This window comes from Paramormyrops kingsleyae, chromosome 9 (assembly GCF_048594095.1).
Source record: "Paramormyrops kingsleyae isolate MSU_618 chromosome 9, PKINGS_0.4, whole genome shotgun sequence".
In the NCBI taxonomy this organism is placed as follows: domain Eukaryota; kingdom Metazoa; phylum Chordata; class Actinopteri; order Osteoglossiformes; family Mormyridae; genus Paramormyrops; species Paramormyrops kingsleyae.
The window spans coordinates 37,136,582-37,161,689 of NC_132805.1; the positions used below are offsets into that span (position 1 = coordinate 37,136,582).

The window sequence follows — 25,108 nt, forward strand, 5'->3', positions numbered from 1 at the left end:
TGGTAATGCTTTACAGTAACTGCACCTTCATAGTGCCTTTATATTGCATTCATAGAACATTCATATCACCTTCATAATGCATTCATAGAACATTGATAAACAGCAATTAAGTATATCTTAACATCCTAACATCAGCTTTAATGTACATCAGTAGCAAGCACTATATGATTATATGATTATAATTTTTATTACCACATGATGTTTGTTATTAATGCATTCTACAGCTGATAAGCAGTGCTCTTACCAGTACGAAACTCGAAGTGTGTTTGGGAATGAGGATGGTATAATGAGCACAAATCAATAGACGTGAAAGCTTGACTTTGCATGTAAGACACATAGAGGGGCTTCAGTGTTGTAGGATCTGCAGGGCTGAGTGACCCTAAGATCGAGGATTGGACCATGTCTCCAAGTAACCCGCTGAGTTTGGAACAGTTGGGTAAGGGACCATATTTTCTGAGAGAGGTCAGGGGCAGAGGTCTGAGGTCGCAGGAAAATGTTATGTTTGTGGACAGTGGGCTCAAGGGGAACCAGCATGGAGCTCAGTTAGAAGAGTGAGCCTTACAGAGGTCGTTACCGAAGGACACGATCAATCAAAGAGCTGGTGGTGTCAAAAATCAGAGCCTGCATCTAGAATCAGTTTCAATTAAAAATGAGCTGAGTACGGTATTGGCTGATGACCTTTAAGGCTGTTATCAAAAACCTTATCAATCAAAACTATGTAATGAGTGAGGTGTAGCATGTTAATTCATTGCCATTCAAACATCTGCAGATTATTATTATTATTTCAAGGGAGGACACTAATGAAGGCTGCATTCTTATTTTGGATGAAGTATTCTTTACATTTCTATGTATTAAGTGAGTAACATCATTTCAACACTGATTCATATTTAAAATAATTAATATAATGTAATTTTGGTATGGTATATATTTTTCTAGGTAATTGAGTTTATGATAACGTAATTGTAGTGCTGATTTTGTTGCCCTGACCCCATTCTCTACGCTTATGTTTCACGTCACGATTAGCTGTCAGCGGATACGGCACAGTGAACAGGGAACTTTCAGCCTGCCAAGACATCTCCGCTTCATGAAGCTGCAACTGCCTCCCTGCCATCACCGTGGCAACCCGCTGCAGAGTCACCTGGGTCCCAGTGGTATCTCAGGAGAGGAGTGTGTGTGTGTTTGTGTGTGTGTTTGTGTGCGTGTGTGTGTGTGTGTGTGTGTGTGCCCCGCTCACCCCCAGCCATAAACCCAGGCGGGAGGGGACTTCCAAAAGGGAATTCCATTGGTCTGTCAGTGCCCCTCCCTCTTCTTTTGGCCTGTCCACCCTGGGAGTTGAGAGTTATGGAGGTGTGCAGTGCACATTGGTGAGAGCAAGAGGAGGGAGACACGGGCCTTAGGGGTGTCTGTTCTGATGGGGTTTGTGTTGATGCACATGTTCTTTAGTTACTCTGAGGTCCAGGTTTTACTGTGGAAGATGGGGGCTCCGGTCGTCCAGAAGCCCATTGTATCGGTTTTGGAATCTAGACATGCTGTGTACCAGCACGTCATTCTTCTCAGGACCGTAGTCTGCCTCTTAAACTACCATGAAAATAATTGCTGCATGAATTCATCACATATCCAAATATCCAGCTGTGGCATCAGGGGCAGCTGGTCAGATACACAAACTAAATCATCCAAAAAAAGCCATGACTTTAGATTGCTGATCATACCTCCACCTGGCTCTGATCTACCAAAGCCTTCTCATGCAAAAGACGGACTATAATCACACTTTGTAGTAAAAAAAAATTACCATGTTGAATCCTTAGTGTCAATATTCCATAAAATAAACTAATACAGCCCCATACTGGTGACTTTGTTGCCGTGATATAATCCATATCAGAATCTTTACTGTGTTTTATACACTCTACATTCCCTGTTTTACTGCAGATATAATTCACAGCCTGGAAGACAACATTTGTGCTACTCAAATGTGATGTGCAGTTAGATCATTTTAAGAAAACCTGCACGGTTATAATTTTCAGCACATTATTGTTCAATTAAGAGCTTAATAAACCTAGTGTGAGCATCTGAGCTCATTTCCAGGACAACCCATTCCTGTCGAGGAAGGTGTTGTGTTGGGGTCCAGTGGTGCTGACGCCAGTGGTGCTGTGGTCCAGTGGTGCTGTGGTCCAGTGGTGCTGACGCCAGTGCCCCACTGCAGGGTGGTAGGTCATGCTGCTGTAGCACCAGCACTAAACCTACTGACTAATATTCCCCCCAGCCCCCACAGGGGACAATTTGCTGTCAGCTGCAACCCGACCATCCATAACAGCTCAAACGCAGACACACGTGCTCAGGGATGCTCAGATCCCCCAGAATCCCACGTCTTCAGCCTAATAGCACAGACAAATCGCTGAGCCTCTCGCTGAGACTCCCTTCGTTACATACGCAGCCTCTCTGTTTGTAATACCAGTAATCCTTCCTGATATCCAGGAACTGCATCCTGCTTAATTATGTTTGCAGCCCAAGTTCTTCTGGAGGATTTTCCTGCTGGAGCTGTCAGAGATAAGCAGGCAGAGAGAGAGAGAACTCACTTTAACACCACCTGACTTTGCTTACTTGCTGAGAAATCTCAGAATTCATACAGAATTTAATTCCATTCAAATTATTTCCAAAGTGTAGCAGTTGAATGCATTCTATAGCATTAGCTAAAATAGGATGTGACACTGTGATGCTCTTGGGAAGCAGAAACGCTGCCTGATACATATACAATTACATCTTACAGTTATTCATATACCTACATATATAATCCCAGAGCCAGTGATTGGGGGCATGTTGGCTCAGGAGGTTAAGTCATGACCAAATGGGGGGCTGTACCTCCTAACCGAATAACCTCAGCAGATGGTCAAAAAATAGAAAAATCATAATGCAGGAGGTGCCTCTGTTAATCGACTAAATGTCAGATAATGAATGTGACCCCTGATTTATGGATCTGCTGAACCTTCAGCTCGGTACCAGCTCTTCTAGAACTAGTGCTGCATGTCATTGTGGCGGCTTCTGTAATGCAAAAGCAGAATAAAAAGAATGAAATGAAAATGGGGAATGTAATGGCTGGAATTGTGTAATTGTCTTCCTGACACAAGCTGTTAATGTCCACCTGCCAATTTAAGCGGGCAGAATTTAATGGCCGCCTTTGGCCAGTGGGGGGTGGGGGTGGGGGGGGCTCCCCAATTGTGTGTGTTAGTCAGGCTGGCTGACGGCACGGACCAACTTCGCCGAAAAGGACGGATTTATCGAATGTGACACAAATGTGAAAGTACATGCCTGCTCTGAGCAGAGGGGGGTGGGGAGGAGCGGGTGGGGGTGGGGGGTGAAGCTCATCAGCACCTGAAGCGGGCACCCTAAGTGGCATCTGTGGAAGGCTGCAGATTGAAGGGACTGGCCGTGTCAAAGCGGAGTCAAGCCTGAATCCCTTTCCATTCAGCCGACAGCAGACAGACCAGTGGAGCCGCTGATTGCTTCTGTGATTCATAAAAGTTCAGGAATCTTTGTCACACGATGGACCGGCCCGTTAGCATCTCCTGCCACAGGAAGGATCAACTAATGGGGAACAGATGCACGTCCATTTCCTGAGGCCCATTATTATCCAAATACAACCTGATCATTTTAACTCTAAAACTAATCAGGAACTGTTTTACTGTCGTTCGGATTTTGTCATTCCTTGCGTTTTGGTGGTTCGCTGTGGACATTTTTACTGAATTAAGCTCCTATTTTTCTCAGCTGTCTTTCAGTCTGGAGCACATCCCCACATTGTGACACGCTTCCTTATTTGTTCTCCTTATTGTTTTCCCAAGCTGTTCACTCCAATATAGAACCAAATCTTTCTTTTCTGAATGACTGTCTTGCTGTGCTGCTCTTTCAGATGTTTTCGGATGCAGAGCAATGGCCTGATAACCTGCAGGATTAACTAGGAATCAGATTGAGCTAGAGGACTGTAATTAGGTCCCACAAGCCAGGCTACAAAACAATGCAAACGATGGAGCTGAAACAAAACAGGTCAAGCAAAAGATCGCAAACCAGAGGCCTCAATGATATCAAAACGTTATAATAGGCCTGATAAATTGCCTGAGTTGGGCGATTTGATTCAATGGCTTTCTTCAGCAAATGGCACCTTAGCTGGAATAACAAGACCATAATGCAGATTTCTGGGTCTCTGGTTCTGGAATTTTTAAGGGGCACGTCCCTCTCGGCAAACCCAAAACAAATTTGCTCGGGTTGCGGTTGGCTAAGCTGGTGATCAAAAGAGGGCATTCAAGACCTCAAATGGTACTTTCAGCAGATCCCTGCAGAAATACTGAACTGTGTAGCTTTATTTATTGCACATGAGCTCTCCTGGATGGGGTCAGCTCTGACTGGGGGGGCTGCTAGCCCTCCCTAGATACCCTGACAGCCAATGCATACTGATGAAAGTTCTGGACGTCTGGGTCCTGCTGTGAATGGCTTAGTGAGACTCACCCTTCTGCCGTTACAGTCAGTCATACAAAAATCTGGCCCAAAATACGGAAGTTGGATTATAATCGATGTGGCTTGCCTGGATAGTAAACTTAACAGTTGACAGATGGGGGTGTGTACTTGTGCACGCCCCCTCCCTGCACTCACGTGGAGAGGGTCCCTGTTCTTGCCAATATATGCTGTCATGCAAGTAAACGTAGAAGGCGGAAGAGAGCCCCCCCACCCTACAGTAACATCTGTGTGTTTAATTCCACTCTGTTTGTTACATGTCCTTATAGTACGATATAAAAATTACCTGACACTGCATTCCTTGCATATGGGATTCAAATTCGACATTATTAATTCATTATCAGCCGCTTTCATGTGTGCATTGTACCGATATATGTTCAGAAGTACATACAGCGGACACCCCCTCCGCAGCGGATCCTGATGCCCTGTCCACAGAAGCATTACATTTTTTTCTTAAATGTAGAAATAACCATTCTCTACAGTGGATGTCTCAAGCCACAACGTTGTCACACATATTAAATATTCATCGGATGTTGAGCAGCAATTCCCAAGGCAAGATATTCCAAACTGCGCAAAAGTGTTTTTCAGGAAACTTCAGAATGTTACAGAAGCTCCCCTTGGCTGCGGCCCTTCACCGAGAACCAGCTGGTGTCACGGCGTGGGAAGTGAAATTGATGTCTTGGTGTGACAGTGCGGAATTCTCGGAGGAGGTCTCCGGAGATTCCCAGTGATAAATTTCGGCTGGGGCTGATGTGCAGAGTAATAGACCAAATAGAATTTCTTAGAAAATTAATGAATGAATCATTGGGTCTTTAGGCCTGATTTCAGAGGCACGTCTCATCAGTTAAAGCTTAGGGGTTTCTGCCGCTCCCAGTTTTGGTCGCTTATCACCAGTAATTGCTTGTTTGAGGACAGATGGTGAAGGAAATTACATGTCTGCCACTGGCATGTTTCTTGTGGAAGTTTATAATGTCAATAACGCAGAGTCTCCATCATCACGCCAGTTAGCCCTTGTATGAATGCAATTAAATACTGAATTAGCATATTTTATAGTTTGGGTATACGTTAATTAAAGTTTACGTTCTCCTGTATCTTAACACAACCTGCCACTCAAAATATCTTCATTTTGTTAAATAATAATTCACGTACAACCCTGGAGACATCAGATTTATTATATTTTCGACAGCTTTGTGGCGCCTTTGCCATGGATATCATTACGTGTCATTTTGTGAGTGATGATAAATATGCGCAGCACGCAGGACGGCTGTGTAACTCCAGGTAGGAGTCACTGCCGCTTCATGAAAAAAGCAAGACAACAATCTCATGCCATAAGACGGCGCCCTTCTCCTAACTGGTTCCTGCGTACTGTCCTTATGCTCTGAATGACAGGAGATGGTAGCATGTATTTCACATGTGCATTAATACGGAATGTGTCCTCTCTGATGATGGAGACATTTTTCGCATGAACTCATTTCTGCTGTGGGTTGCTCTGTCCATCAGCTCCTAATGCCTGGACCATGAAATTTGGGTCAGGCTGACCTCCCCCCTTCGCTGAGGACCTTGGCATCCAGCAGAGAAGCTTCCAAAATATCAATTACGACGAGTGACTGCTGTATGATGCCTGACAGCCTGACAGCCAGTGCTATCACACAGCCACCCTTGTGCAAAAATTATAATTTTATTAATGCGACTAAATCCAGAATCATTGCATTTATGAAGTCCCACCTCATGCATGTGCCCTGTACATCGTGGGATTGGTCAAGGCTCATGGTGAGTCTCCCTGAGGTAGCAGTGCAGATTGCGGGTGATCCTTATTACCCCTTCAGTAAAAAAACTGAAGGAAATTATGGAATTAATAGGACACAAGTATCATATTATAAACAGATCAGTTCAGCTAAAATTAAAAAATGTATAACTACGTTTTTGTACTAGTAAAAATGACACTGATTGGTTGTTTCACTCTTTTTCTGAATGAATGTACACAGAACTAGTCAGAAGTCAGGACATCCCTGCTTTTCAATGCATTTCTCTCTGTTTTTGCTTTGTTATTCATCTTATAGCCAAAGGCCTCGAGGCAATTAAGTAATACATGTAAAATACTGGTAGATGGGTAACAGAGACACAGCAAGGCAGGGTTAGGGTTAGGGTTAGGGTTAGTTTCACAGTCAGACTCAGAGAACTGGAGATTTGGCGTAGGCCCCTGCCCTGAATGTCAGCCTGCCAAACCCCAGACGGGACAACATGAGCACCTGGCCCAGTGAGCCAGCGGAAGCCTCACCCCGTTCTGTCCAGACTCAGGCAAAGTACCTGCTTCCCTCTACCTGACACAGTAATTCCCTCCATTGTTGTGATACAAGTGCAGAATTCGCACACCCGAGAGCTCAGTGACACCTGGGTACCCACGCTGTCACTCCCGTGTCACACGTTTTCCTCCGTACGTCTGCAGACACGTGTGCAAAAAAATTGACACTGAAAATAAAGTAATTAGCACACACACACATTCCATTGTGGATCCAAAATACACTTTCTGGAGGCATGGTAACATTTTTCTGCCTTGAGAGATGAATGTACTGCCATTTTGGAACTGATTTCACGGTTTGTGCCTCTTCCTTGGTCCAACTGGAGACATAACTGATAAACGAAGAGGCTCACAAGCCAACTGAGAAAATCTCCAGAAGGCTGAGGGCTGTTCCCGCCTCATTTGCACTCTAAAAATCAAAACTGGGAGCTTAATAAATCCATATTACCATCATGGTATATTCCACGTCTCTCAGGGCAGTTGTTGAATCTTGAAACATACATATTTTCTTCTTGTTGGTCATTTTACAGATGAATTATTTGTTCATTTTAATGGCAATAAGCCTGCTAGTTTTCATGCTGCAGACCCAGGAATACACCTAAATAAGTAATTACCATTTACGTTTCCCCACAGCAGCAAAATAAATGTCATATATATGTGAAACTAATGAGAAAAATGTCATCCTCTGCAGAGTTATATTTCATGCATTATGCATTTATGTTAATAAATGTAGCCCTAATTTAAATTTTACTATTGTCAGTTTTAGAGAAATTGTGTATGTTTTCCTGTATGCATGAATGCTGCGATCCAAGCAACTTGCAGATTTCCTGCGAGAAAAAGATGTGGAATGTTCCAGAAGTTGACAGAGCTAAGGAACCATACTTATGACCAGCGTTCGTTCTAAATCCCACAGGGCAATGTCTGTATTATTTGAATTAAAATCTTCTATGTAATTAACCAAAAGTGTCTGGTGAACCTGTAATTTTAAATGAAACATGGTGGGGTTATTGGATTGGAAAACCATTAAATAGCTCAGAAATATGTAATTGTTCACCCAATAATGGCTTGAAAAATCAAACTTCCTCAAAGAACTTTATGAAAGGGCAAGCCAACCCCCCCAGGCCGTTATAAGAATGTGGCTTCCAGTTCCTGTCGTGCCCTTGGGATGGTACCTGAATTGCTTTGCTAAAACATCAAAGCGTTTCTACAGGGGTAACGTGGGCAGGAAGAAGGATAATGAAGTAAACAATGAGGCGGCGTAGCGGCAAAGCGCCACTCCAGCGGGGCCTTACTGACCTTCAAAACACAGCATTTCTTGCTTGGAAAGCCAAGCCAGGTACACAGCAGCTGATGACTGAAGCTCACTCAGATCGCGTGTCCCCCAGCGCGACGTGGCCCTGGGGATATGGAAATGTTAGGCTTTAGCTTAAAAACGGGGGGACCATTCAGGCATAAGAGTATTTCAAGCAGTGAAATCAGACCTGGAAGTGAAAAGTGACCCATTTCTAAAGCCAGTTGAAGGTAGGACACTTTTAGGAAATGGCTTTTTATAACCTGGGCGCTCTCTTCAGTCGATCAAGTCTTTTCTTTCTGTCCTCACAGCACTTTCTTCTTCAGCACTTTGATCTTCCACAGTCTTTTCCAACCTCACCTCTTGTCTGCTCCTGTCCTGGTTGGGTCACCTGGCTTGGAAGCAGGAATTTTGGTGATGATTTTAAGCTACGACGTCTGAGAAATCCCTGGCTGGACATTTTAGGGCCAGTCACTGTTTGTTACACTGGACAATCAGGTTATGGACATTTAACCCCTAGGTCATCACTTACACAGTGGACCTTCCCTGACATATACAACCAGATGGTGGACCTTCCATACCTATTTATCTCTCAGACATAACACATTCTATACCCTCACATGCAATAACAGAGCTACCTAAAACCAGCTGACTTTCCTACTTGATTTTTTCCTTTTTTTCATTATAGAGAAATCCAGTTTAAAAACTTAGCCTGATGTCCCAACAAAGTTAATGTTTCCTTGAATTAAAAAACAAATAACAATGATTAATTGACCACTAAAGATTAAATAAAGGCACCAGAAGAGCTGCCACCTGAGGAGGGCCCGTTCTGGAGCACCCTCATCTGCTCCAGCTTCTCCAAGGTGGATCCCAGCATCTCTATCCGTCAGCTGTCACCTGAGAACCACCATGAGACCCAATTTTGGTCATAACTCAATTTTGATTAGATTTTTTTTTGTTTTCATGTAGTCAGAAGATGAAATTTGGCTTTTTGTTTTAAAAGCCCCACGAGACGGTAGCCGCTCTTTGCCTGCCCCACACTGCCCTCTTGGGAGACCTCACGCACTGCGCTCCTGTCACATTAACTGTGATCCTCGTATTGCTGTTTTTGTGCTGCCCCGTGGACGTGCAGTCGGATGGGCAGAGCCTGTGATTATCACAGCATGCGGTTCTGTGGCTGCTCTCCAGCCCTGACGCCCTGTCACAGCCTTTTATGTGCAGGGGACACCGGGCCTGATTACAGTAATTTAGAATCGCATGGAGGGACCTTCGGGGGCTGATCAAATGGGCAGCCCTGCAATGCCGCTGGGGCCGTCTGTACCACGGTCGTGGAAACCTGGAGCCTGGGGTTTAGGATCACCCTAATGGGGCAGGCGCCTCATCCTGGAGGCTGGGGTTCAGGATCACCCTAATGGGGCAGGCGCCTCATCCTGGAGGCTGGGGTTTAGGATCACCCCAATGGGGCAGGCGCCTCATCCTGGAGGCTGGGGTTCAGGATCACCCTAATGGGGCAGGCGCCTCATCCTGGAGGCTGGGGTTTAGGATCACCCTAATGGGGCAGGCGCCTCATCCTGGAGCCTGGGGTTTAGGATCACCCCAATGGGGCAGGCGCCTCATCCTGGAGGCTGGGGTTCAGGATCACCCTAATGGGGCAGGCACCTCATCCTGGAGCCTGGGGTTTAGGATCACCCCAATGGGGCAGGCGCCTCATCCTGGAGGCTGGGGTTCAGGATCACCCCAATGGGGCAGGCGCCTCATCCTGGAGCCTGGGGTTTAGGATCACCCCAATGGGGCAGGCGCCTCATGCTGGAGCCTGGGGTTCAGGATCACCCCAATGGGGCAGGCGCCTCAAACAGCAATGGCAATGACTGAGTTTGTACTTGGTGCATTCATGGGTCTGATTCCGGGACTTTTTTGCATTTACCCAGATGGTAAAGTCTAGGGAAAAACCCCTCATGTCCCCTGAAATCAGTCCCTAATTGCCAACGAAAGAGGTGGGTTTTCTCCAGAGAGCAGTCAGCCCTTATGTTCCATTTTTTGTATTCATGTCCCTTGGTTCTCATTAGAACTGGAATGGCTGTTTTTGGTGACATGCAATCAAATCTTCTATTTATGATTTTATGCTGTTATATTGCAAACTCCATGGAAGTACAGAAAAGTACATTACAAGTATCATAACAAAAGGAAAAAATAATTACTACCAAAATATGAAGCCTTTCTGTATGAGTATAGTCTCCAAAGATGCAAAGACAATTTAGTGGTGATTAAATTCTGCATAATTTTATATATTATGCAGAAGTGAATATTGCATTATATATGCATTATCCATTGCCAATTTTATTATTGCCTCAGCATATCATCTTTTAATAACTGCCCAATATATACTTTAATTACAGTGACGATGATCCACCATCATCAGTATTTCATAAAGGTCTGTTTCGCATTTTTAGGCACATAGGATTGGTGCAGCTCTCTTCACTTGATATCTTATCAGTTAAACCCCACCTACAGAACTGTACAAAAGGTTTTGGTTGTCAAAGAGGTGTTTAAAGCTATTTATCTGGGTAAATGCATCTTGTTGGGTGGCTAGATGAACACCACACTCCTCAGAGGCAGCCCAGCCATTCAATGCATTGAATTTCATCCTCATTTATTTAATTACCTTAATTTGTCAAATGACTTGATGAGGGAATGATTAGCCAAACACAGAATGCTAGTGGATGAATCAACAAATACAACAGTGAATCAGATAGTTACTGCAAAAACTGGGGCGACTTTCAGAGAGGATTTGAAATGGCTAACAGACTTCAACAGATATAAGTGAATAGTTTTGCAGCAAAATGAAGATAATTTAAGCATAATCTTTTTTGGAAGATTTTAGCATAGTACTCTATGTTGAGCCAAAATTTCACAGCACCCCTTCCCGTATCAAGCTTGGCGCGATGACATTAGATCCGTAATGTTTCTGAGATCAGTCATACTGCCCACTAGTGTTAGGGTTAGGCCTAACAAGCCTTTGATGGCAAGCTAGAGTCTTTGAAGTTCAGACCCAAGACGGGTCACTAGGAATGAATGTAGGACTACAGTGCATTGATTTCAGAGGATATTCTGAGGAAAAGGATTGAATGATGGTGCTGTCACGCCAAACTCTTTCATCAACATGAATGAATCATTATCATATATCACGTCATATGCGGCAGTCACGTTTACACATAGAATGGACATATTTACAGTCATATTCTTTGTATTGTGGGAGAGGCCAGAATAATACAACTATCCAACATTCTGTTAATATGAATATAGATAAATTTTCGTGATCCCCAAAAAGTGAAAGACAACTCATGAGGCCATATTATTTTTTCCAGCACTCAGGGGTCCAGCTTTTGTGTTGCTTACATCGGGTTGTGCATCTATATCAACTGTGTTTTTGATACATGCAGCCTCTCAAGAGCAGCCGTGCCATAAATTTTATGAGGCTTATTGTTATATTTTGGCAAAATGACAGACTGCTCTCTTTACAATCTGGTATTTATTACCAATGAGCAGCAGCTCACAATCCAAACGATCACCACGGCACTCTATTGAACTCTCCAACATTCTCTGTGTTTTTGTATAGGATGTAACTGAAATTTTGCCCCCATAACTATCAAGCCCAAGAACTGAAATGTTGTTGGGATTCTGCATTTATGATGTAGAATTTTCATTCAGACAGGGTCACAGAGGTGCTGAATCAGTTCTGAGGTCATTTTGGGGGTTTTTCTGCTGTTAAGCAGCTTCGGTATAGCATTAGGTATAGCATTAGGTATAGCATTAGGAATCCATCTCTCCATGCCGGGGAACTGCCATGTTCCCCTTTTGTTCCTCTTTTGTTCCCCTCTTGTTCCCCTTTTTTTCCCCTCTTGTTCCTCTTTTGTTCCCCTTTTCTTCCCCTCGTTCCCCTTTTGCCGAAACAGGTTTCCCAGACCTGCTATATACCGCAGTGATTTTTGAGCCCATTCCCCTGAGATATTAAACAATTCTGCAGTTCAGGCCCTGACTTTTTGGCCTCTTAGTATCTCTGTTAGTTGCCTCATATCACACTCACATATCAAAGTGCTGATGATCAGATCCCTTTATAGCTGACCTATACTGCTAATGGCATTCAGCCTAATATGACTCAGTTGTAGCTGGATCTGTTGCCCACTTATTTCATGAAGTCCTTTCTAATGCGGCGTCTCCAATATTTTCTCTTTTCTCTTTTCCTGGGGATTTTGTTCATAGTATAGCTTGTGCTTTACCTTTTTGTGGTAGGTGATTTGATTTTGAATTCATAAGTTTTTATTTATGCCTCGATGCTTGTTTCCCTCGATCATATTTCAAAGCCTGGCACAGCAGGGTGTGTAGAGGATGTTGGTCTACAGAAAGACCCCCGTGAATAGCCGTGGGGAGCCAGGTAACTGGTAAGTGGCCTTATCAGGTGCACACAACGGCGAATCAATAGGAGGGATTATTAAAACCATCTTTCCTGAAAGTGAGATGGGTATTCGCAGGAGAGAGGTGTTGCTCTCCACATTTGTCAAAAGGCTGTCGATACAGCGTAATAAACCCTTCTGTGAGCCAAGGCGGGATCTCCAGCTGCATCGGCACCCCCCTCCGCACGGCTCTGTCGGCTGTGAAACCATCAGGTTTAAGGACCGTCTCATTTTTCTCCCAAAGTCCTCCACATTTAGCTGCCAGTAAAGTAAGTTGGTGTGGTGGTACTAAGCGGTTTTGTGTATGTGGGGGTTTCCATGCCGATGGAGGGAATGTTTCGCGTGTTTATCCTCAGCCTTAACATAAACCATTCTAGCCAGGGGGGGCACAGACCTTAATGACAACAGGCAGGATATCTTTTCCCAAAAACTGCAGCCTGTGGTTTGTTCCTGCAGCATTTAAAAGACATCATCCTTTCATTTTTAGGCTGACGAACAAATACAACGAGCCAATTAAGAAAGTATTCGCTTTTCTTTTTTTGCAGTTAAACTTTGCTGATGTGAGATGTGAAGCTGGAGACATGGACCCAGCCAACCTACCGTCAGCAGGGTGAAAGGGCGACGCAACAGAGGCTGTTTGCCTGCTGACTGGCACATGTTACCTGTCACTGTAGCAACAGCACAGTTCTGCTTCAGTCACTCCGAGGGTCTGGGTGTCAGCTACAGGCCAGCATGGCTTCAGCGGATGACTGTCTGACTCACCCCCCCAGGCCCCCTGGCACCATGCAAACTGGCTGCTCAGATTATTTCAATCCAAGTTCTTTGACATTCATTATGTTTTTTTTTAATTAGATAAATGAGTATTCATGGTTGTAACTGTCTTCAGCAACCTTGCCTGCAAATTAAGCATCTATTGATTGCCAAAGTCTTTCCTATTCCGGGGACTTTCAGGACTATGGTGAGTCTTCTTCTATGATTTATTCAGGTCTGCTGAGTATTTTTGTTGCTGCTTTTAAAAAGAGAGCTAAGCCCACACTGACTAAACTCATGACTGTTCCCAATCTGATGACGAAGTCAGGATGAACAGTTGTGCGATTAAACTATAATTAAGTGGGATGGGACGGTATCCACTGTGACCTGCTACACCTTCTGGATTTATATTGCACAAGCCACATCTAGCAATTAGCACATAGATCTGTAATAGCCTGCATGTTGTTTTAAAGCAAGGTATGACAAACAGCTTGTGGGCAGCCTTAGCAGGCACCAAGCCATGCTCTGGACCGGATACCACTGGGTTAATTATCTCCCCACGTTGACTATCTGTGAGGCAGCAGCACCCCGCCCCCGCTCAGGTTATGCCCTTAAGTGTCACACAGGAATATCACACCATTCTCCGCCTGCCCCGCGCAACACAAGGCTCACCTGTGATTTTTTTTTTTTTTTGGTCTGCCTTGAAATTTTTTTGACTCATTCTCTTTGCAGTTCCTCCCCACCTCAGGGCAGATGAAATGAAAAATAAATAAAGGAAGCAGAAAGAGCGTGTCGCAGCACATCCTTTATTACAGCTGTACGGTACATTAGTGAAATGTTGCTTTTTAAATGCAATTAAAAAGAAGGAGGCCGGGACTCGATGCTGTTTTCCCGTGTTTGTTTTGCAGAGCTTTCTGTTCGATGAGATGTACAGTCAAGGTCCCCCCCTCCCCCTCCACATCCACACATTTGGTGCAGGAAATGAAAAATGTCAAATTCTCACATTTTCCCCCACTACCCATCAGTCAGTTTCCCAGACTGAGGGGGGTCTGTATTTGATATGCGAGGCACGTGGTCCTTAAACAAATTTATGGAAGGGCAGAGTAGAACAAGCCCCTGTGACTCTGTTAGTAAACCTATGGTTAGGTGGATACTGCCACTGCCCCAGACTTCAGACTGTGGGTCTTAATCATGATGACCAAGCTGTGTCTGTGGGTGAATAGAGCAGCTGCCCTGATCAAGCGTGTCCCTCTCTGAGCTTCTGCAAAACGTCCTCACAGTACAGCAGTTGGTCCACCTCAAAGCAGTTGCTGGGCTGGTCCACCAGCTGGCCGAGGTTCTCCCACACCTGGGCTTCACTCTCCTGCTGCTGTCTGGCCTGCTTCAAGTACTTGTAGACCGTCTGGAACTCTGCAGCTCCCAGCTTCCTCTGGATGGACCTCCACGTGACACATGGAGGTGTGGACCGTTAGCATTTGAAGTGATCCTTTGCACACCATACTAATTTACACGCTCGGTTGCGGCCCACTCTGGATCTCACACAAACCACGTAGGCCATGTTCTAGAACAGTGGTTCTTAACCTTGTTGGAGGTACTGACCCCACCAGTTTCATAGACGCGTCCACCGAACCCTTCTTAATTGGAAAAATAAAATATGTCATCACGAATCATATGAGTCGGGTGTTTGTTTTGACCTCCGCCGAACCCGCGAGACTGACTCACCGAACCCCTGGGGTTCGATCGAACCCAGGTTAAGAACCACTGTTCTAGAAGGATTGTAAGGCTGAGCAGAGATGAATCCCTACTATCAAATAAAGGTTCGCGATATTAAACAAACCCAGAAAAATTCACTTAATCCTCACTGCACTCAGCTACTTAGGTCCTATTGATGAATTTGCAGAAAGTCAATAATGAGATTTCATAAACCCTATATGTAATTCTGGGTTCCCTGAGTGTGACGCAGGTCAGTCTGTCAATATGGTGCATGTCAAGTATTTCAATCCTTCCTGTTTGCTGTAATCAGCATACGTGTATCACCGGAATCAGAATATGCCAGCATTCCACTGAAAGATCATGAATCATCTGTGACAGGTGCCAGGTCCATGTAAGGAAGCAATGAGTGAGACCCCTCACCTGGAGAGACGGCTCTGATTACACCGCCGCCCCAGGAAGCAATGAGTGAGACCCCTTACCTGGAGAGACGGCTCTGATTACATCGCCGCCCCAGGAAGCAATGAGTGAGACCCCTTACCTGGAGAGACGGCTCTGATTACACCGCCGCCCCAGGAAGCAATGAGTGAGACCCCTTACCTGGAGAGACGGCTCTGATTACATCGCCGCCCCAGGAAGCAATGAGTGAGACCCCTTACCTGGAGAGACGGCTCTGATTACATCGCCGCCCCAGGAAGCAATGAGTGAGACCCCATACCTGGAGAGACGGCTCTGATTATACCGCCACCCCAGGCCAGCTGGTGTCACATTGCATTTCCGGAGATACAGCTGTCAGTTTTGTGATGTACGAAATAACAAGTGTCAAGAGCAGCCCACAGAGAAAGGGTGAGGGAAAAGCTAAGCAAATTGGCCCGTCACCTTTGGTGACACTAGGCCGGGTTGTCACCTGTCATGCAGTGGGGCCCTCAGACACCTGACATCACTGTGTGAAATATGGAAAATTGCCACAGCAACATACACACAATAGCAACCTCTGCATTTATGTCAAAGTGATACTGAAGTGAAATAATTCCAAATTTATTCTGGAAAATTTAATTTCACCCATGACTCTGACCAAGATAATCAATTAGAGGATGGATGCATGGCTTTCATTTCTGCTCCAATAAACTGAAAATAAACTGAACTGTAACAAAAACAAAAGAAATAGTTTGTTCTGTTAGCCTGCAGTCTGGTGTTTGTAACAGTGCATTGATTGTGTGTTTACCTCCTAAATTCTGTGGACATGTGATGCATGCCTGGGATCTCGTTCATACTGTAATTCTGATGTTTGATGCATGATGTCAGCCTGCAAGCAGAAGGTATAACTGCTTGGCCAAAAAATCCTGGTAAAACTCACCCATTATCCGTTTTTCACTCGGTTTTGAGAAGAGACACCAGGACCAGAAGATCCAAAGCAACAGCAAACACAGAAGATTCACATTCTTATGTAACCATGGGTATGACATGTTTCCCAACATGTGACTCTACTTTTCTGTGTCCATAAAGCTTGGTCTTTATTTTTAGCTGAACATAAGGCGATGTCCCGAATGTCACTGAGATCTGTTTTGGCAAACAAACAGGCACTTAGTACTAGGAGACTTCAGCCTAGAAGAAATATCCCCGACTCTTGAATTGGGTTTCTGATATGTCAGTATGTCACACAATTTTAGGATGACATCTCTGGTTGCATCAGGCAGATTTCTCCTCACAATGCATATTGGAAACATTCCCATGAGTCCAGTGCTGTTTATAGATTAATGACGGACAACAGAGTGGATCAGATTCAGCTTTTTGTGGATATTTTCATAGCTGATGCCTAAGGCTGTACTAAATTCGCTCCTTAATGAGTGTAGACAGTGGGTGATATTACAGGGTTTCCACAAAGACCTGTAAAATCTTTCAGAAAATTCCACACCACTTCATAGAGAACTATACATTTACACCGAACTATTTACTTTGCATTGCCTGTAAATAGAGGTGTGAGTCATTTTGATACTACACTACTACTACTACACTACTACACTAATGCATTGATTTTATGGCATTATGTAATTTATTTTATATTTTATATCCATAGACTGATGCATATGCATATTTATAATTGTAACTTTACTTATCAGGATGGATCATTTTAACTGCAGACTGTTCTCAGCTGAAAATGCTGTCACAGAAACTTCTTCCCTGGGAAAGAGATCTGCAGTCTGTTTTTGAGAAATACCCACAGCTTTGTGTTCTGCCCAATCCTTTTAGTCATTACAGTAACATACTACAAAGTTTTATAGCTCTAACCCTGTAAGCCTGCTGGAAACGACTATCTCAGGTATTACGTCGGCACAAAATGAATCATTATAAAACCTAAGATTGGTTTTTGCGAAGAAACTTATGAAACAGATACAGTTAATTCCAGGACTGAATTTTGCTAGGCTCAAGTTTTATAAATTGGTTTTCTGGTCGGTACACTGGTCACGGTTGCTGTGATTTCAGCAGCCACCTGAGCACTAGCACATGAGCACAATCTCAGTGGAAGAACCAGCTCTGACATAGGTGATCAGACCTCGATGACAACATCAACACCTATATATCTATGAGGGCACCGACGCATGATCAGACCTCGATGACAGCATCGACACCTGTATATCTATGAGGGCACCGACGCGTGATCAGACCTCGATGACAGCATCGACACCTGTATATCTATGAGGGCACCGACGCATGATCAGACCTCGATGACAGCATCGACACCTGTATATCTATGAGGGCACCGACGCGAGATCAGACCTCGATGACAGCATCGACACCTGTATATCTATGAGGGCACCGACGCGTGATCAGACCTCAGTGAGGGAAATGATATGTGATCTGACCTCTGTGGGAGCACAAATAAGTGGTCATACCTCAATAAGGACATCAACAAGTGATCAGACCTGAGCCAGTACAAGAGGTGCTTCTCACAGACACATCTCTCTTTCCAAGACTGGAAGTGGTGACCTCTTAGTTATAGCTGCAGGCCCAAAGCTGTGTTCCACAGTCTACCGTCCAACTGTCCCAAATGCACAATCAGAGCTAAATGCATAAGAAAAGCATCTGAATGGGTTCTAGGTTTCTGATGGATGTTACCCATTCATGCTCTTGCACATTTTCCTGTTAGTGTTTCTGTCCTCCACTGGCTAAATGAAATGTCTGGTGGCTTAATAGTGTCCCAGGGGATGTGAGGATGTAACAGCCAATGAGGTGGCCCATTTAAATCACAGCTCGTAGATAAAGAGTCAGGCTGTCAAAAGAATGGCAATGTGACTGGAAGAGATGCTTCTCCTGGTTCCAAGAGATCCATCACAGCGGGGAGGGGGAGGTAGTGTGACACACATACACTGAATTCCATCAGTGAGTCCGTGTGCTGTTACCTCCATTAATCAAACATCAAATGCTGGAGCATAAGAAGACGTGCTATTAAAGCAATGTGACATTATTTTCTATGCTAAGCATAGGCCTCAAGGCATTCTCAGACAAGGAAGATGGATTCACAGTCATCCATTTACTGGCTGGTTCTTCCCTGTTTGCTCAAATAGTTGGTTTCTCTTTATTAGCTGTTGATTGATCCATAGGTCAGCTGACTACCTCTTTTCAATTCAATTATATGATCTTGTACTCGCCATTCGCACCAGTACAGGTACGTGGGAATCCTTCTTTCATATTCCATCTTGCTCTCCTTTGAGACACACACACAAATCGATTGCTAACCATAACCCATAAGCCTTTTAATGCCATTGGTCTTAAACTAAAGAGGAATTTGGATAAATGTCCTTTACCGCTATCCAGTCCCCATCTGGGGCTGTAGGTGAAGTAAAGTAGTAGCATTATCAGAGCTAAAAGTACTTAGCATCATCAGGGCTAACAGTACTTAGCATCATCAGGGCTAACAGTACTTAGCATCATCAGGGCTAACAGTACTTAGCATTATCAGGGCTAACAATACTTGCTCTGTTACTGTAAGCTTGTACCTGGAATGTAATAATACATCTGCATGGGTTGAATTGGGTTTTCTTCATTTATTCCTCTCGGTAAACACTTTCTATGAGATAAGCTTCTATCTAATGGTAGGACATGGAGTCTGCTATTAGAAAGAAACTATGTAAAACCATGATTAATCACACTCTTTTGAGCATGAACTGGCCTACCGGTGAAACAGGATTTGTAGAAAGTCCTGGTTGAAGGATGCTTTGGTCAAAAACCAAAAGTTGTAGAGACTTTTCTGTCAATACAAGGCTCACAGTCAGTTCAATCAGTATAGAATTATGTCTGAAGTTATTGTTACCACAACAGTGCAGGTGTAGAATGTTTGTAATCTTGCTGCCTTCCCAAGGGCGTCGCAGACTCTCCAGAGGAGCATTATGGGAATGCAAACAGGAGTTGTTGCCCCCTGCTGTGATCAGGACCATTGACCTGAAGGCTGTCATGCTGATCTAGGTGAGCTAATCGGGAATCGTGTAATTTACCCCCTGGCCAACCTCTGCCCCATCGGCCGGCTCCTTAAGCGCTCAGAAATAACAGTCTTCCTACTCTCATCACGACCCTTCCTGATACAGCAGACACCTCCTCCCTTGACGGACAGGGCAGGGCATTAGTGCCACAGGTCATTGCATCACTCCTTTAGACTCCTTCAAAGCTGGTGAACGGTCATCGCTCTTACCAGTGAAGAGGGTTGAGTGACAGACACCTATGTGTGCAAGATACCAGGTTAAGACCCTGTACTCAAATGTGTGACTTGTAACAATAGAAGAACTTTCCAGAATATTCCAGCTCAAACAAAGACAAAAACCTGCCACCTGCACCCACAACACCTAACTGGGTCATGTCTCAGATGGCTTTTACTTCTACTCTTCCATCAGTTCAGGTCATCATCTCAAAACATCTCACTCAAACACTCTGGCCCAGGATTGATCTTTTCATCAAAGATTCTGTTGGGATTGTCAAACTCGGTCTGTATGTTGATGGCCCAGTAACAGAGCACTTCCTCCACCATGATGATACCGCTGCCTTCGGCTCAGTTGTGGCTGACAACGGCAGACCCAGATCAATGCAGCAGGGTGGCAAGCTGATCTTCCCGTAGGGAGTTGACTATGTATCTCAAAGTGCAGTGCCAGAAGTGATGTTTTTATGATTCACTATGAAGAGATGACAGGAGTGGCAGCATAGGACTAGTCTTGCAATGGGGGCTGACCACAAGCTGAACAGGAGTGACTGACAGGGAGCATTCGCTTCTGATGTGTGCTGAGCCATAACTCTCAGTGAGGGTAGAGTCAAAGCAGCCATAATGATAAATATCCATACTGACTAGGCAGGGTAGTGTCTTAAAGGGGCTGGGCTGTGCCAATCAGCTATCAGCTTTCAACATCCCTGTAAATGTATTCATAGAACAGCAGGCCAATGTCTTTAAGGCGCTCAGCTGTGTTAATCAGTTTTCAGTTGCACATTTCCCTTGGAAATGTATGCACATGATAGTAGGCCAATGTCTTAAAGGGATGGTGCTGAGCCAATCGACTTTCAGTTTCCCATTTTCCTTGTAAATGCATGCACACTACAGCAGAGTGTATCAATTAGGACACAAGGCAGACAGGACACAGAACTTCCATTTTGCACAGATTTTCGGTAGCTGAAACTCAGGAACTGCAAATATTTTTTTTCCAAGATTTTAGGAAGAATTACAAGATTAGAAAATATTTTTTTCAGCCAAATTTCTGTACTCTATTAATTTGAACAGTTATAGTCAAATGGTCATTGAGATCTAGAGTTTCACATTTTTGCAAAAATTGTAGCAAATTGCAGTTTGAGTTCAAGTCAACATGCCGGCATCCTACTCACTCCCTGATGCGCTGCACCCGTGTCTCTGCCATGGTACAGTCCAGCGTGGTTGCTGTACGGGGACTCGGGCACCCTCTGTCTGGAACCTCTGCACACAACAAATTACAATAACTTTACATTCGCCACCAAGACGTGGAATGGTTACAGTGTCAGACTAAACTGTGGTGGCTTTATGAGCCAGTAAGATCCTCACTGATGAGAGGCTGTAATATGGGGGGTGCAGCATGCCTATGGCAGTGCACTGGGGGGAGGGGCATGTAGCATGCCTACGGCAGTGTGCACTGGGGGGGGGGTGCAGCATGCCTACGGCAGTGTACTGGGGGGAGGGGCGTGCAGCATGCCTACGGCAGTGTGCACTGGGGGGGGGGGTGCAGCATGCCTATGGCAGTGCACTGGGGGGGGAGGGGCATGCAGCATGCCTACGGCAGTGTGCACTGGGGGGGGTGCAGCATACCTATGGCAGTGTACTGGGGGGATGGGCGTGCAGCATGCCTACGGCAGTGTGCACTGGGGGGGGGGGTGCAGCATGCCTATGGCAGTGCACTGGGGGGAGGGGGGTGAAGCGTGCCTAAGGCAGTGCACTTGATGGGGGGGGGTTAAGTGTGCCTAAGGCAGTGAACTGGGGGGGGGGGGGGGTGCAGCATGCCTACGGCAGTGCACTGGGGGGAGGAGGGGTGAAGCATGCCTACGGCAGTACACTTGGGGGGGCGGGGTTTAAGCATGCCTAAGGCAGTGCACTGGAGGGGGGGGTGAAGCATGCCTAAGGCAGTGCACTGGAAGAGTGTAAGGTGGAAAACATGCAGCTAATACTGAAACAGTCCAGGTTAAGCACCTTCCTCAAAGACACTGCTAACACTTGAAGCTGCAGCCTCGTTATGAATAATTCATTTCCTTAAGTGCGACTCCCCCTTCTGCTTAATCTATGCTCTCTTCTTTATGCATAACTAAAATCACTGGGAGCGTGGAGGTGGCACTTTCCAGACTGTATCTTCAAGTTCCCCCAGATATAGTGTGCAGTTCTGTACTAAACAGTAAATATGCAGTGTGAAACTAACTCACCAGTGCTGGGGTTTCCTAGAATGTTCTTCATATAGCTCACCATGGCCTCCAGGTCACTATCCTGCTGGAACACAGGGACACAGCTCAGCTTGGCCGCTCAGTGGGTCACTGCAGTGGAGGCCAGATACGCTCATTTGGCTGAGGTACCTCCGTAAAGGCATCACGCCCAGAAAACAAACGCCATAACTTTTTTCCACCACACCAGATACCGAACTTTTTTTACCGATACTTCAAGGTGTTTTCTACTGGCGTAAAAACTGGTACCAGCAACGAATGACATCACAGCTAGAGCCGGGGTATTTTGTACTGAATTCAAAAAATGGCTGTAGCATATTATACGGCTTGGCGATGTGCAATATTAATACCAACATCGCATGATATACACATACAATTCTTGGATTAAGGTCAGGCTTTTTCTTACTTTTAATTCTGTATGGACATTATAGCACGGAGGTTAAAGTTTCAATAAAATATTTTTACTCTGTTATTGAGAAAAAAACGGCGAACTTTGTAATTTCAATTATTATTCCTTTTATAAATTCTTTTATGTTTAAAAATCAGTTTAAAATGTTACCTCCACTGCTTTTGCATGAGCGCTGCAAACATTCTTCACAATCATTTTCATCCTTGCTGTTTAAATCACTCAAAGATGGGTTTGTGAGAAAATTAACTCCTTTTTTGTTTAATAAATACCCCAACATTTATTACAACTAACAACATCGCTATATTTATATATTTCTTGTCATGCCATCTTGATCTGGATTTTTTTACTTTTCTTGTTTATCATTATTTTCTGAGTTCACAACTGTTTTTAAGGCACCGTTAATATTGTGTTTCAGCAGCAGGCTAGTACTGAACCAATCGACAAAACAAAGTCCCACCCCAGTACCGAAGTACCAAAGAAGTACCCCAGCCGGCTTGGCACTTTTGGTGCTGGAACGTTTGGTGCTGGAACGTGTGGTACTGGAACTTCTGGTGCTGGAACTTTTGGTACTGGTACTCGACCGGAAATCAGTGAAAAAGCGGAAGTACCGAAAGTACCGTACATGGTGCAGTGGAAAAGCGCCCTTTAGTGGTTTGAGCATCAGTCTTGTGGCCCATGTACAATCCTTAATGGAGTCTGTCAGATACACTTAATGGAGTGGTGTGCAGGTTAATTGTCTATGCCCAGCAGGTTGCTAGTCTGAATCCTCTGACTGGGCAAGTATTAACATCCCAATTCCTATGTACTTGTAGTAAGTATTATTATTCTTATCAAGGTGGAAGTGCATGTGTGAGGTATTAGTAGGGTGGTGCCAAGCGAATCACACCCCTTCATCCCAGAGATTTTTCTGTGAGGGCAGGAGGTATTCAAAGCCTGAGCACATAGTACTGCAACCCTATTGTTTGGTTTTGTAGGGCTGCTGAACAACGAAAACTTCCCCCTGGGTGATCACTAAGGTTCTGTCTTGACTTATCTCATCTTAGCTGTTTATATGGAAAGTTGCCCAGGACCTGTGAGGCAACCAAGTGACAGGAAATTTTGGTGAACTTGAAGCTGAGCTGATCTTCTTGCTGTCCACCCTCAGTGTCTGTACACTTGGCCAATTTGCTGGAGATGCAGGCTACTGAAGGTTATAGATCTCCCCCACTCCAAACAGGCGGGAATCACTGGCAAATCCCCCTGTCAGAGAGCTAGAGCTTCCATTATTTTTGGTTTTCAGGATTTTTCTTTGTGAACTGTTGTTATATTTCACTTTTAATATGTCCTTCTTGCAAGGCTTTTGTGATACTGTAGACCAATAATTGGGTGAAAGTGAAACAGAGATGGCCAACCAAACCTCCCACCATCTCCCGAAATGCTTTTTCAGTGAAGCAAACAAACGCTCCCCAGCTAAACCAGACAATGCATGGATCACTCATGCTAAGGGACAGACTGGAAGATGTCTTTATGGGAAAAGTTTTCCAGCCGTTTTTAATTCTCTTTCTAAGTATAATTTTGCATTTGCTGAGCACAGTTTGTGTCCCAATGAATTTTGGAAATATGTCCTCGGGCGATTTCCCTCTTCAGATATCTGGACATCGACTCAGGTTCTTTTTGGACCCTGGGGAGGGCATTACAGGATCTAAAAGCAGCCACACCTTAAGGTTAAAGTTCCATGTTCACTTGCACCCACAGATCTTACAGAGCAGATACTCATTATGCCCACACCAGCCACTGAAATCCCTCAGGGTCCATGATTCAAGGTGACTGAATGACTCTCCTCTAAAGATCACTATGGATACATTTAACTCACAGAGTTTAACAAAACAAGCTACTTCTATGATAAATAAAGCAAGGTCATGATTAGACATTGAAGCCTTGTAGTCAGTCCAGGGGCATCATATCAGTCCATCCTGTTCTCATACCTGCCCACTTGTAAGTTCTTCATCAGCCTCGTCATCTTCTTCGGAGCAAGATTCAAACCCATCCTCATTGTAGTAGGCCTCGGCTTTTTGGGGATCCACTGGAATCTCTAGAAAAAAATGCTGTAATCAGGCTAATAAGTATTCCTATAAATGCAACTTCATGAGATGGGTGGGGGGAGGGGAACTGTCCCTTCCATCAATAAGAAAAGTCAGTGGAGATGATGAGAAACGCCACTGCGAAATCACAGCTAAGCCATGTCCTCTGAGTTGCACTGCGAGCTGCATTTGATGGGGTCAGCCATATTGCCGGCATCCATTCTAGCTGTTTCTGCTGGATACAATTACAGGGGAAATTGGTGTGGACAGGATGTGCAGCTGATGTGAGGAAATATGATCAGCTGTTTCGCTTTGTGCGGACGTAATAAATGAGCTGTCAAGGCCACAATGGCGCAGGAAGCATCTGCTATGGGGATGCAGTGCTGTGGCTGTTAACCCACGTTTTCACATTGAACGTTAGAATATGCTTTTAGTGTCAGTAAAATGAGTGTGAAGAGAGCGCAGGTGTTAAATGGTATCGATACCAACCCGTGGCCTTGAGAGTGTGCCCCCCCCCCCAGGCGGCAAAGAGGGATTGGCGTATTAGTCACTGAATTTAGTAAAAATGCTGATACACCTTCAGCAGAGGGTGCATGTGGGCCACTGGAAGGCAATTAAACACTCAGTGTCTGTGGGATGCGTCTGCGGTCATCCGTATAAGGGCGGGACTTTATTAAGGTCAGTCCGTGCTGGGGCTCCATGACC

General features: G+C 44.8%; 1 protein-coding gene across 8 annotated transcripts in view; it reads right to left on the bottom strand.

Moving 5' to 3' along the window:
• Positions 1 to 8,939: 8,939 nt before the first annotated feature.
• nek11 (NIMA-related kinase 11) overlaps positions 8,940 to 25,108 on the bottom strand; it is a 43,015-nt gene continuing 26,846 nt past the window's right edge. The window contains exons 13-17 of one of the 8 annotated variants that reach the window (XR_011993172.1): positions 24,308 to 24,414; positions 21,920 to 21,983; positions 20,861 to 20,948; positions 15,425 to 16,307; positions 14,612 to 14,730 (exon numbers count right to left, since the gene is read on the bottom strand). Coding sequence is in view for 5 of the 8 variants with exons in the window: in XM_023825791.2 (XP_023681559.2) it covers positions 14,529 to 14,730; positions 20,861 to 20,948; positions 21,920 to 21,983; positions 24,308 to 24,414 (461 nt within the window). In the remaining 3 variants the exon portion in view is untranslated. Of the gene's footprint in view, positions 8,988 to 14,078; positions 16,308 to 20,860; positions 20,949 to 21,919; positions 21,984 to 24,307; positions 24,415 to 25,108 lie in introns of those variants that run through there. The other 7 variants (XM_072716972.1, XM_023825793.2, XM_023825791.2 and 4 more) reach the window with 7 other exon arrangements.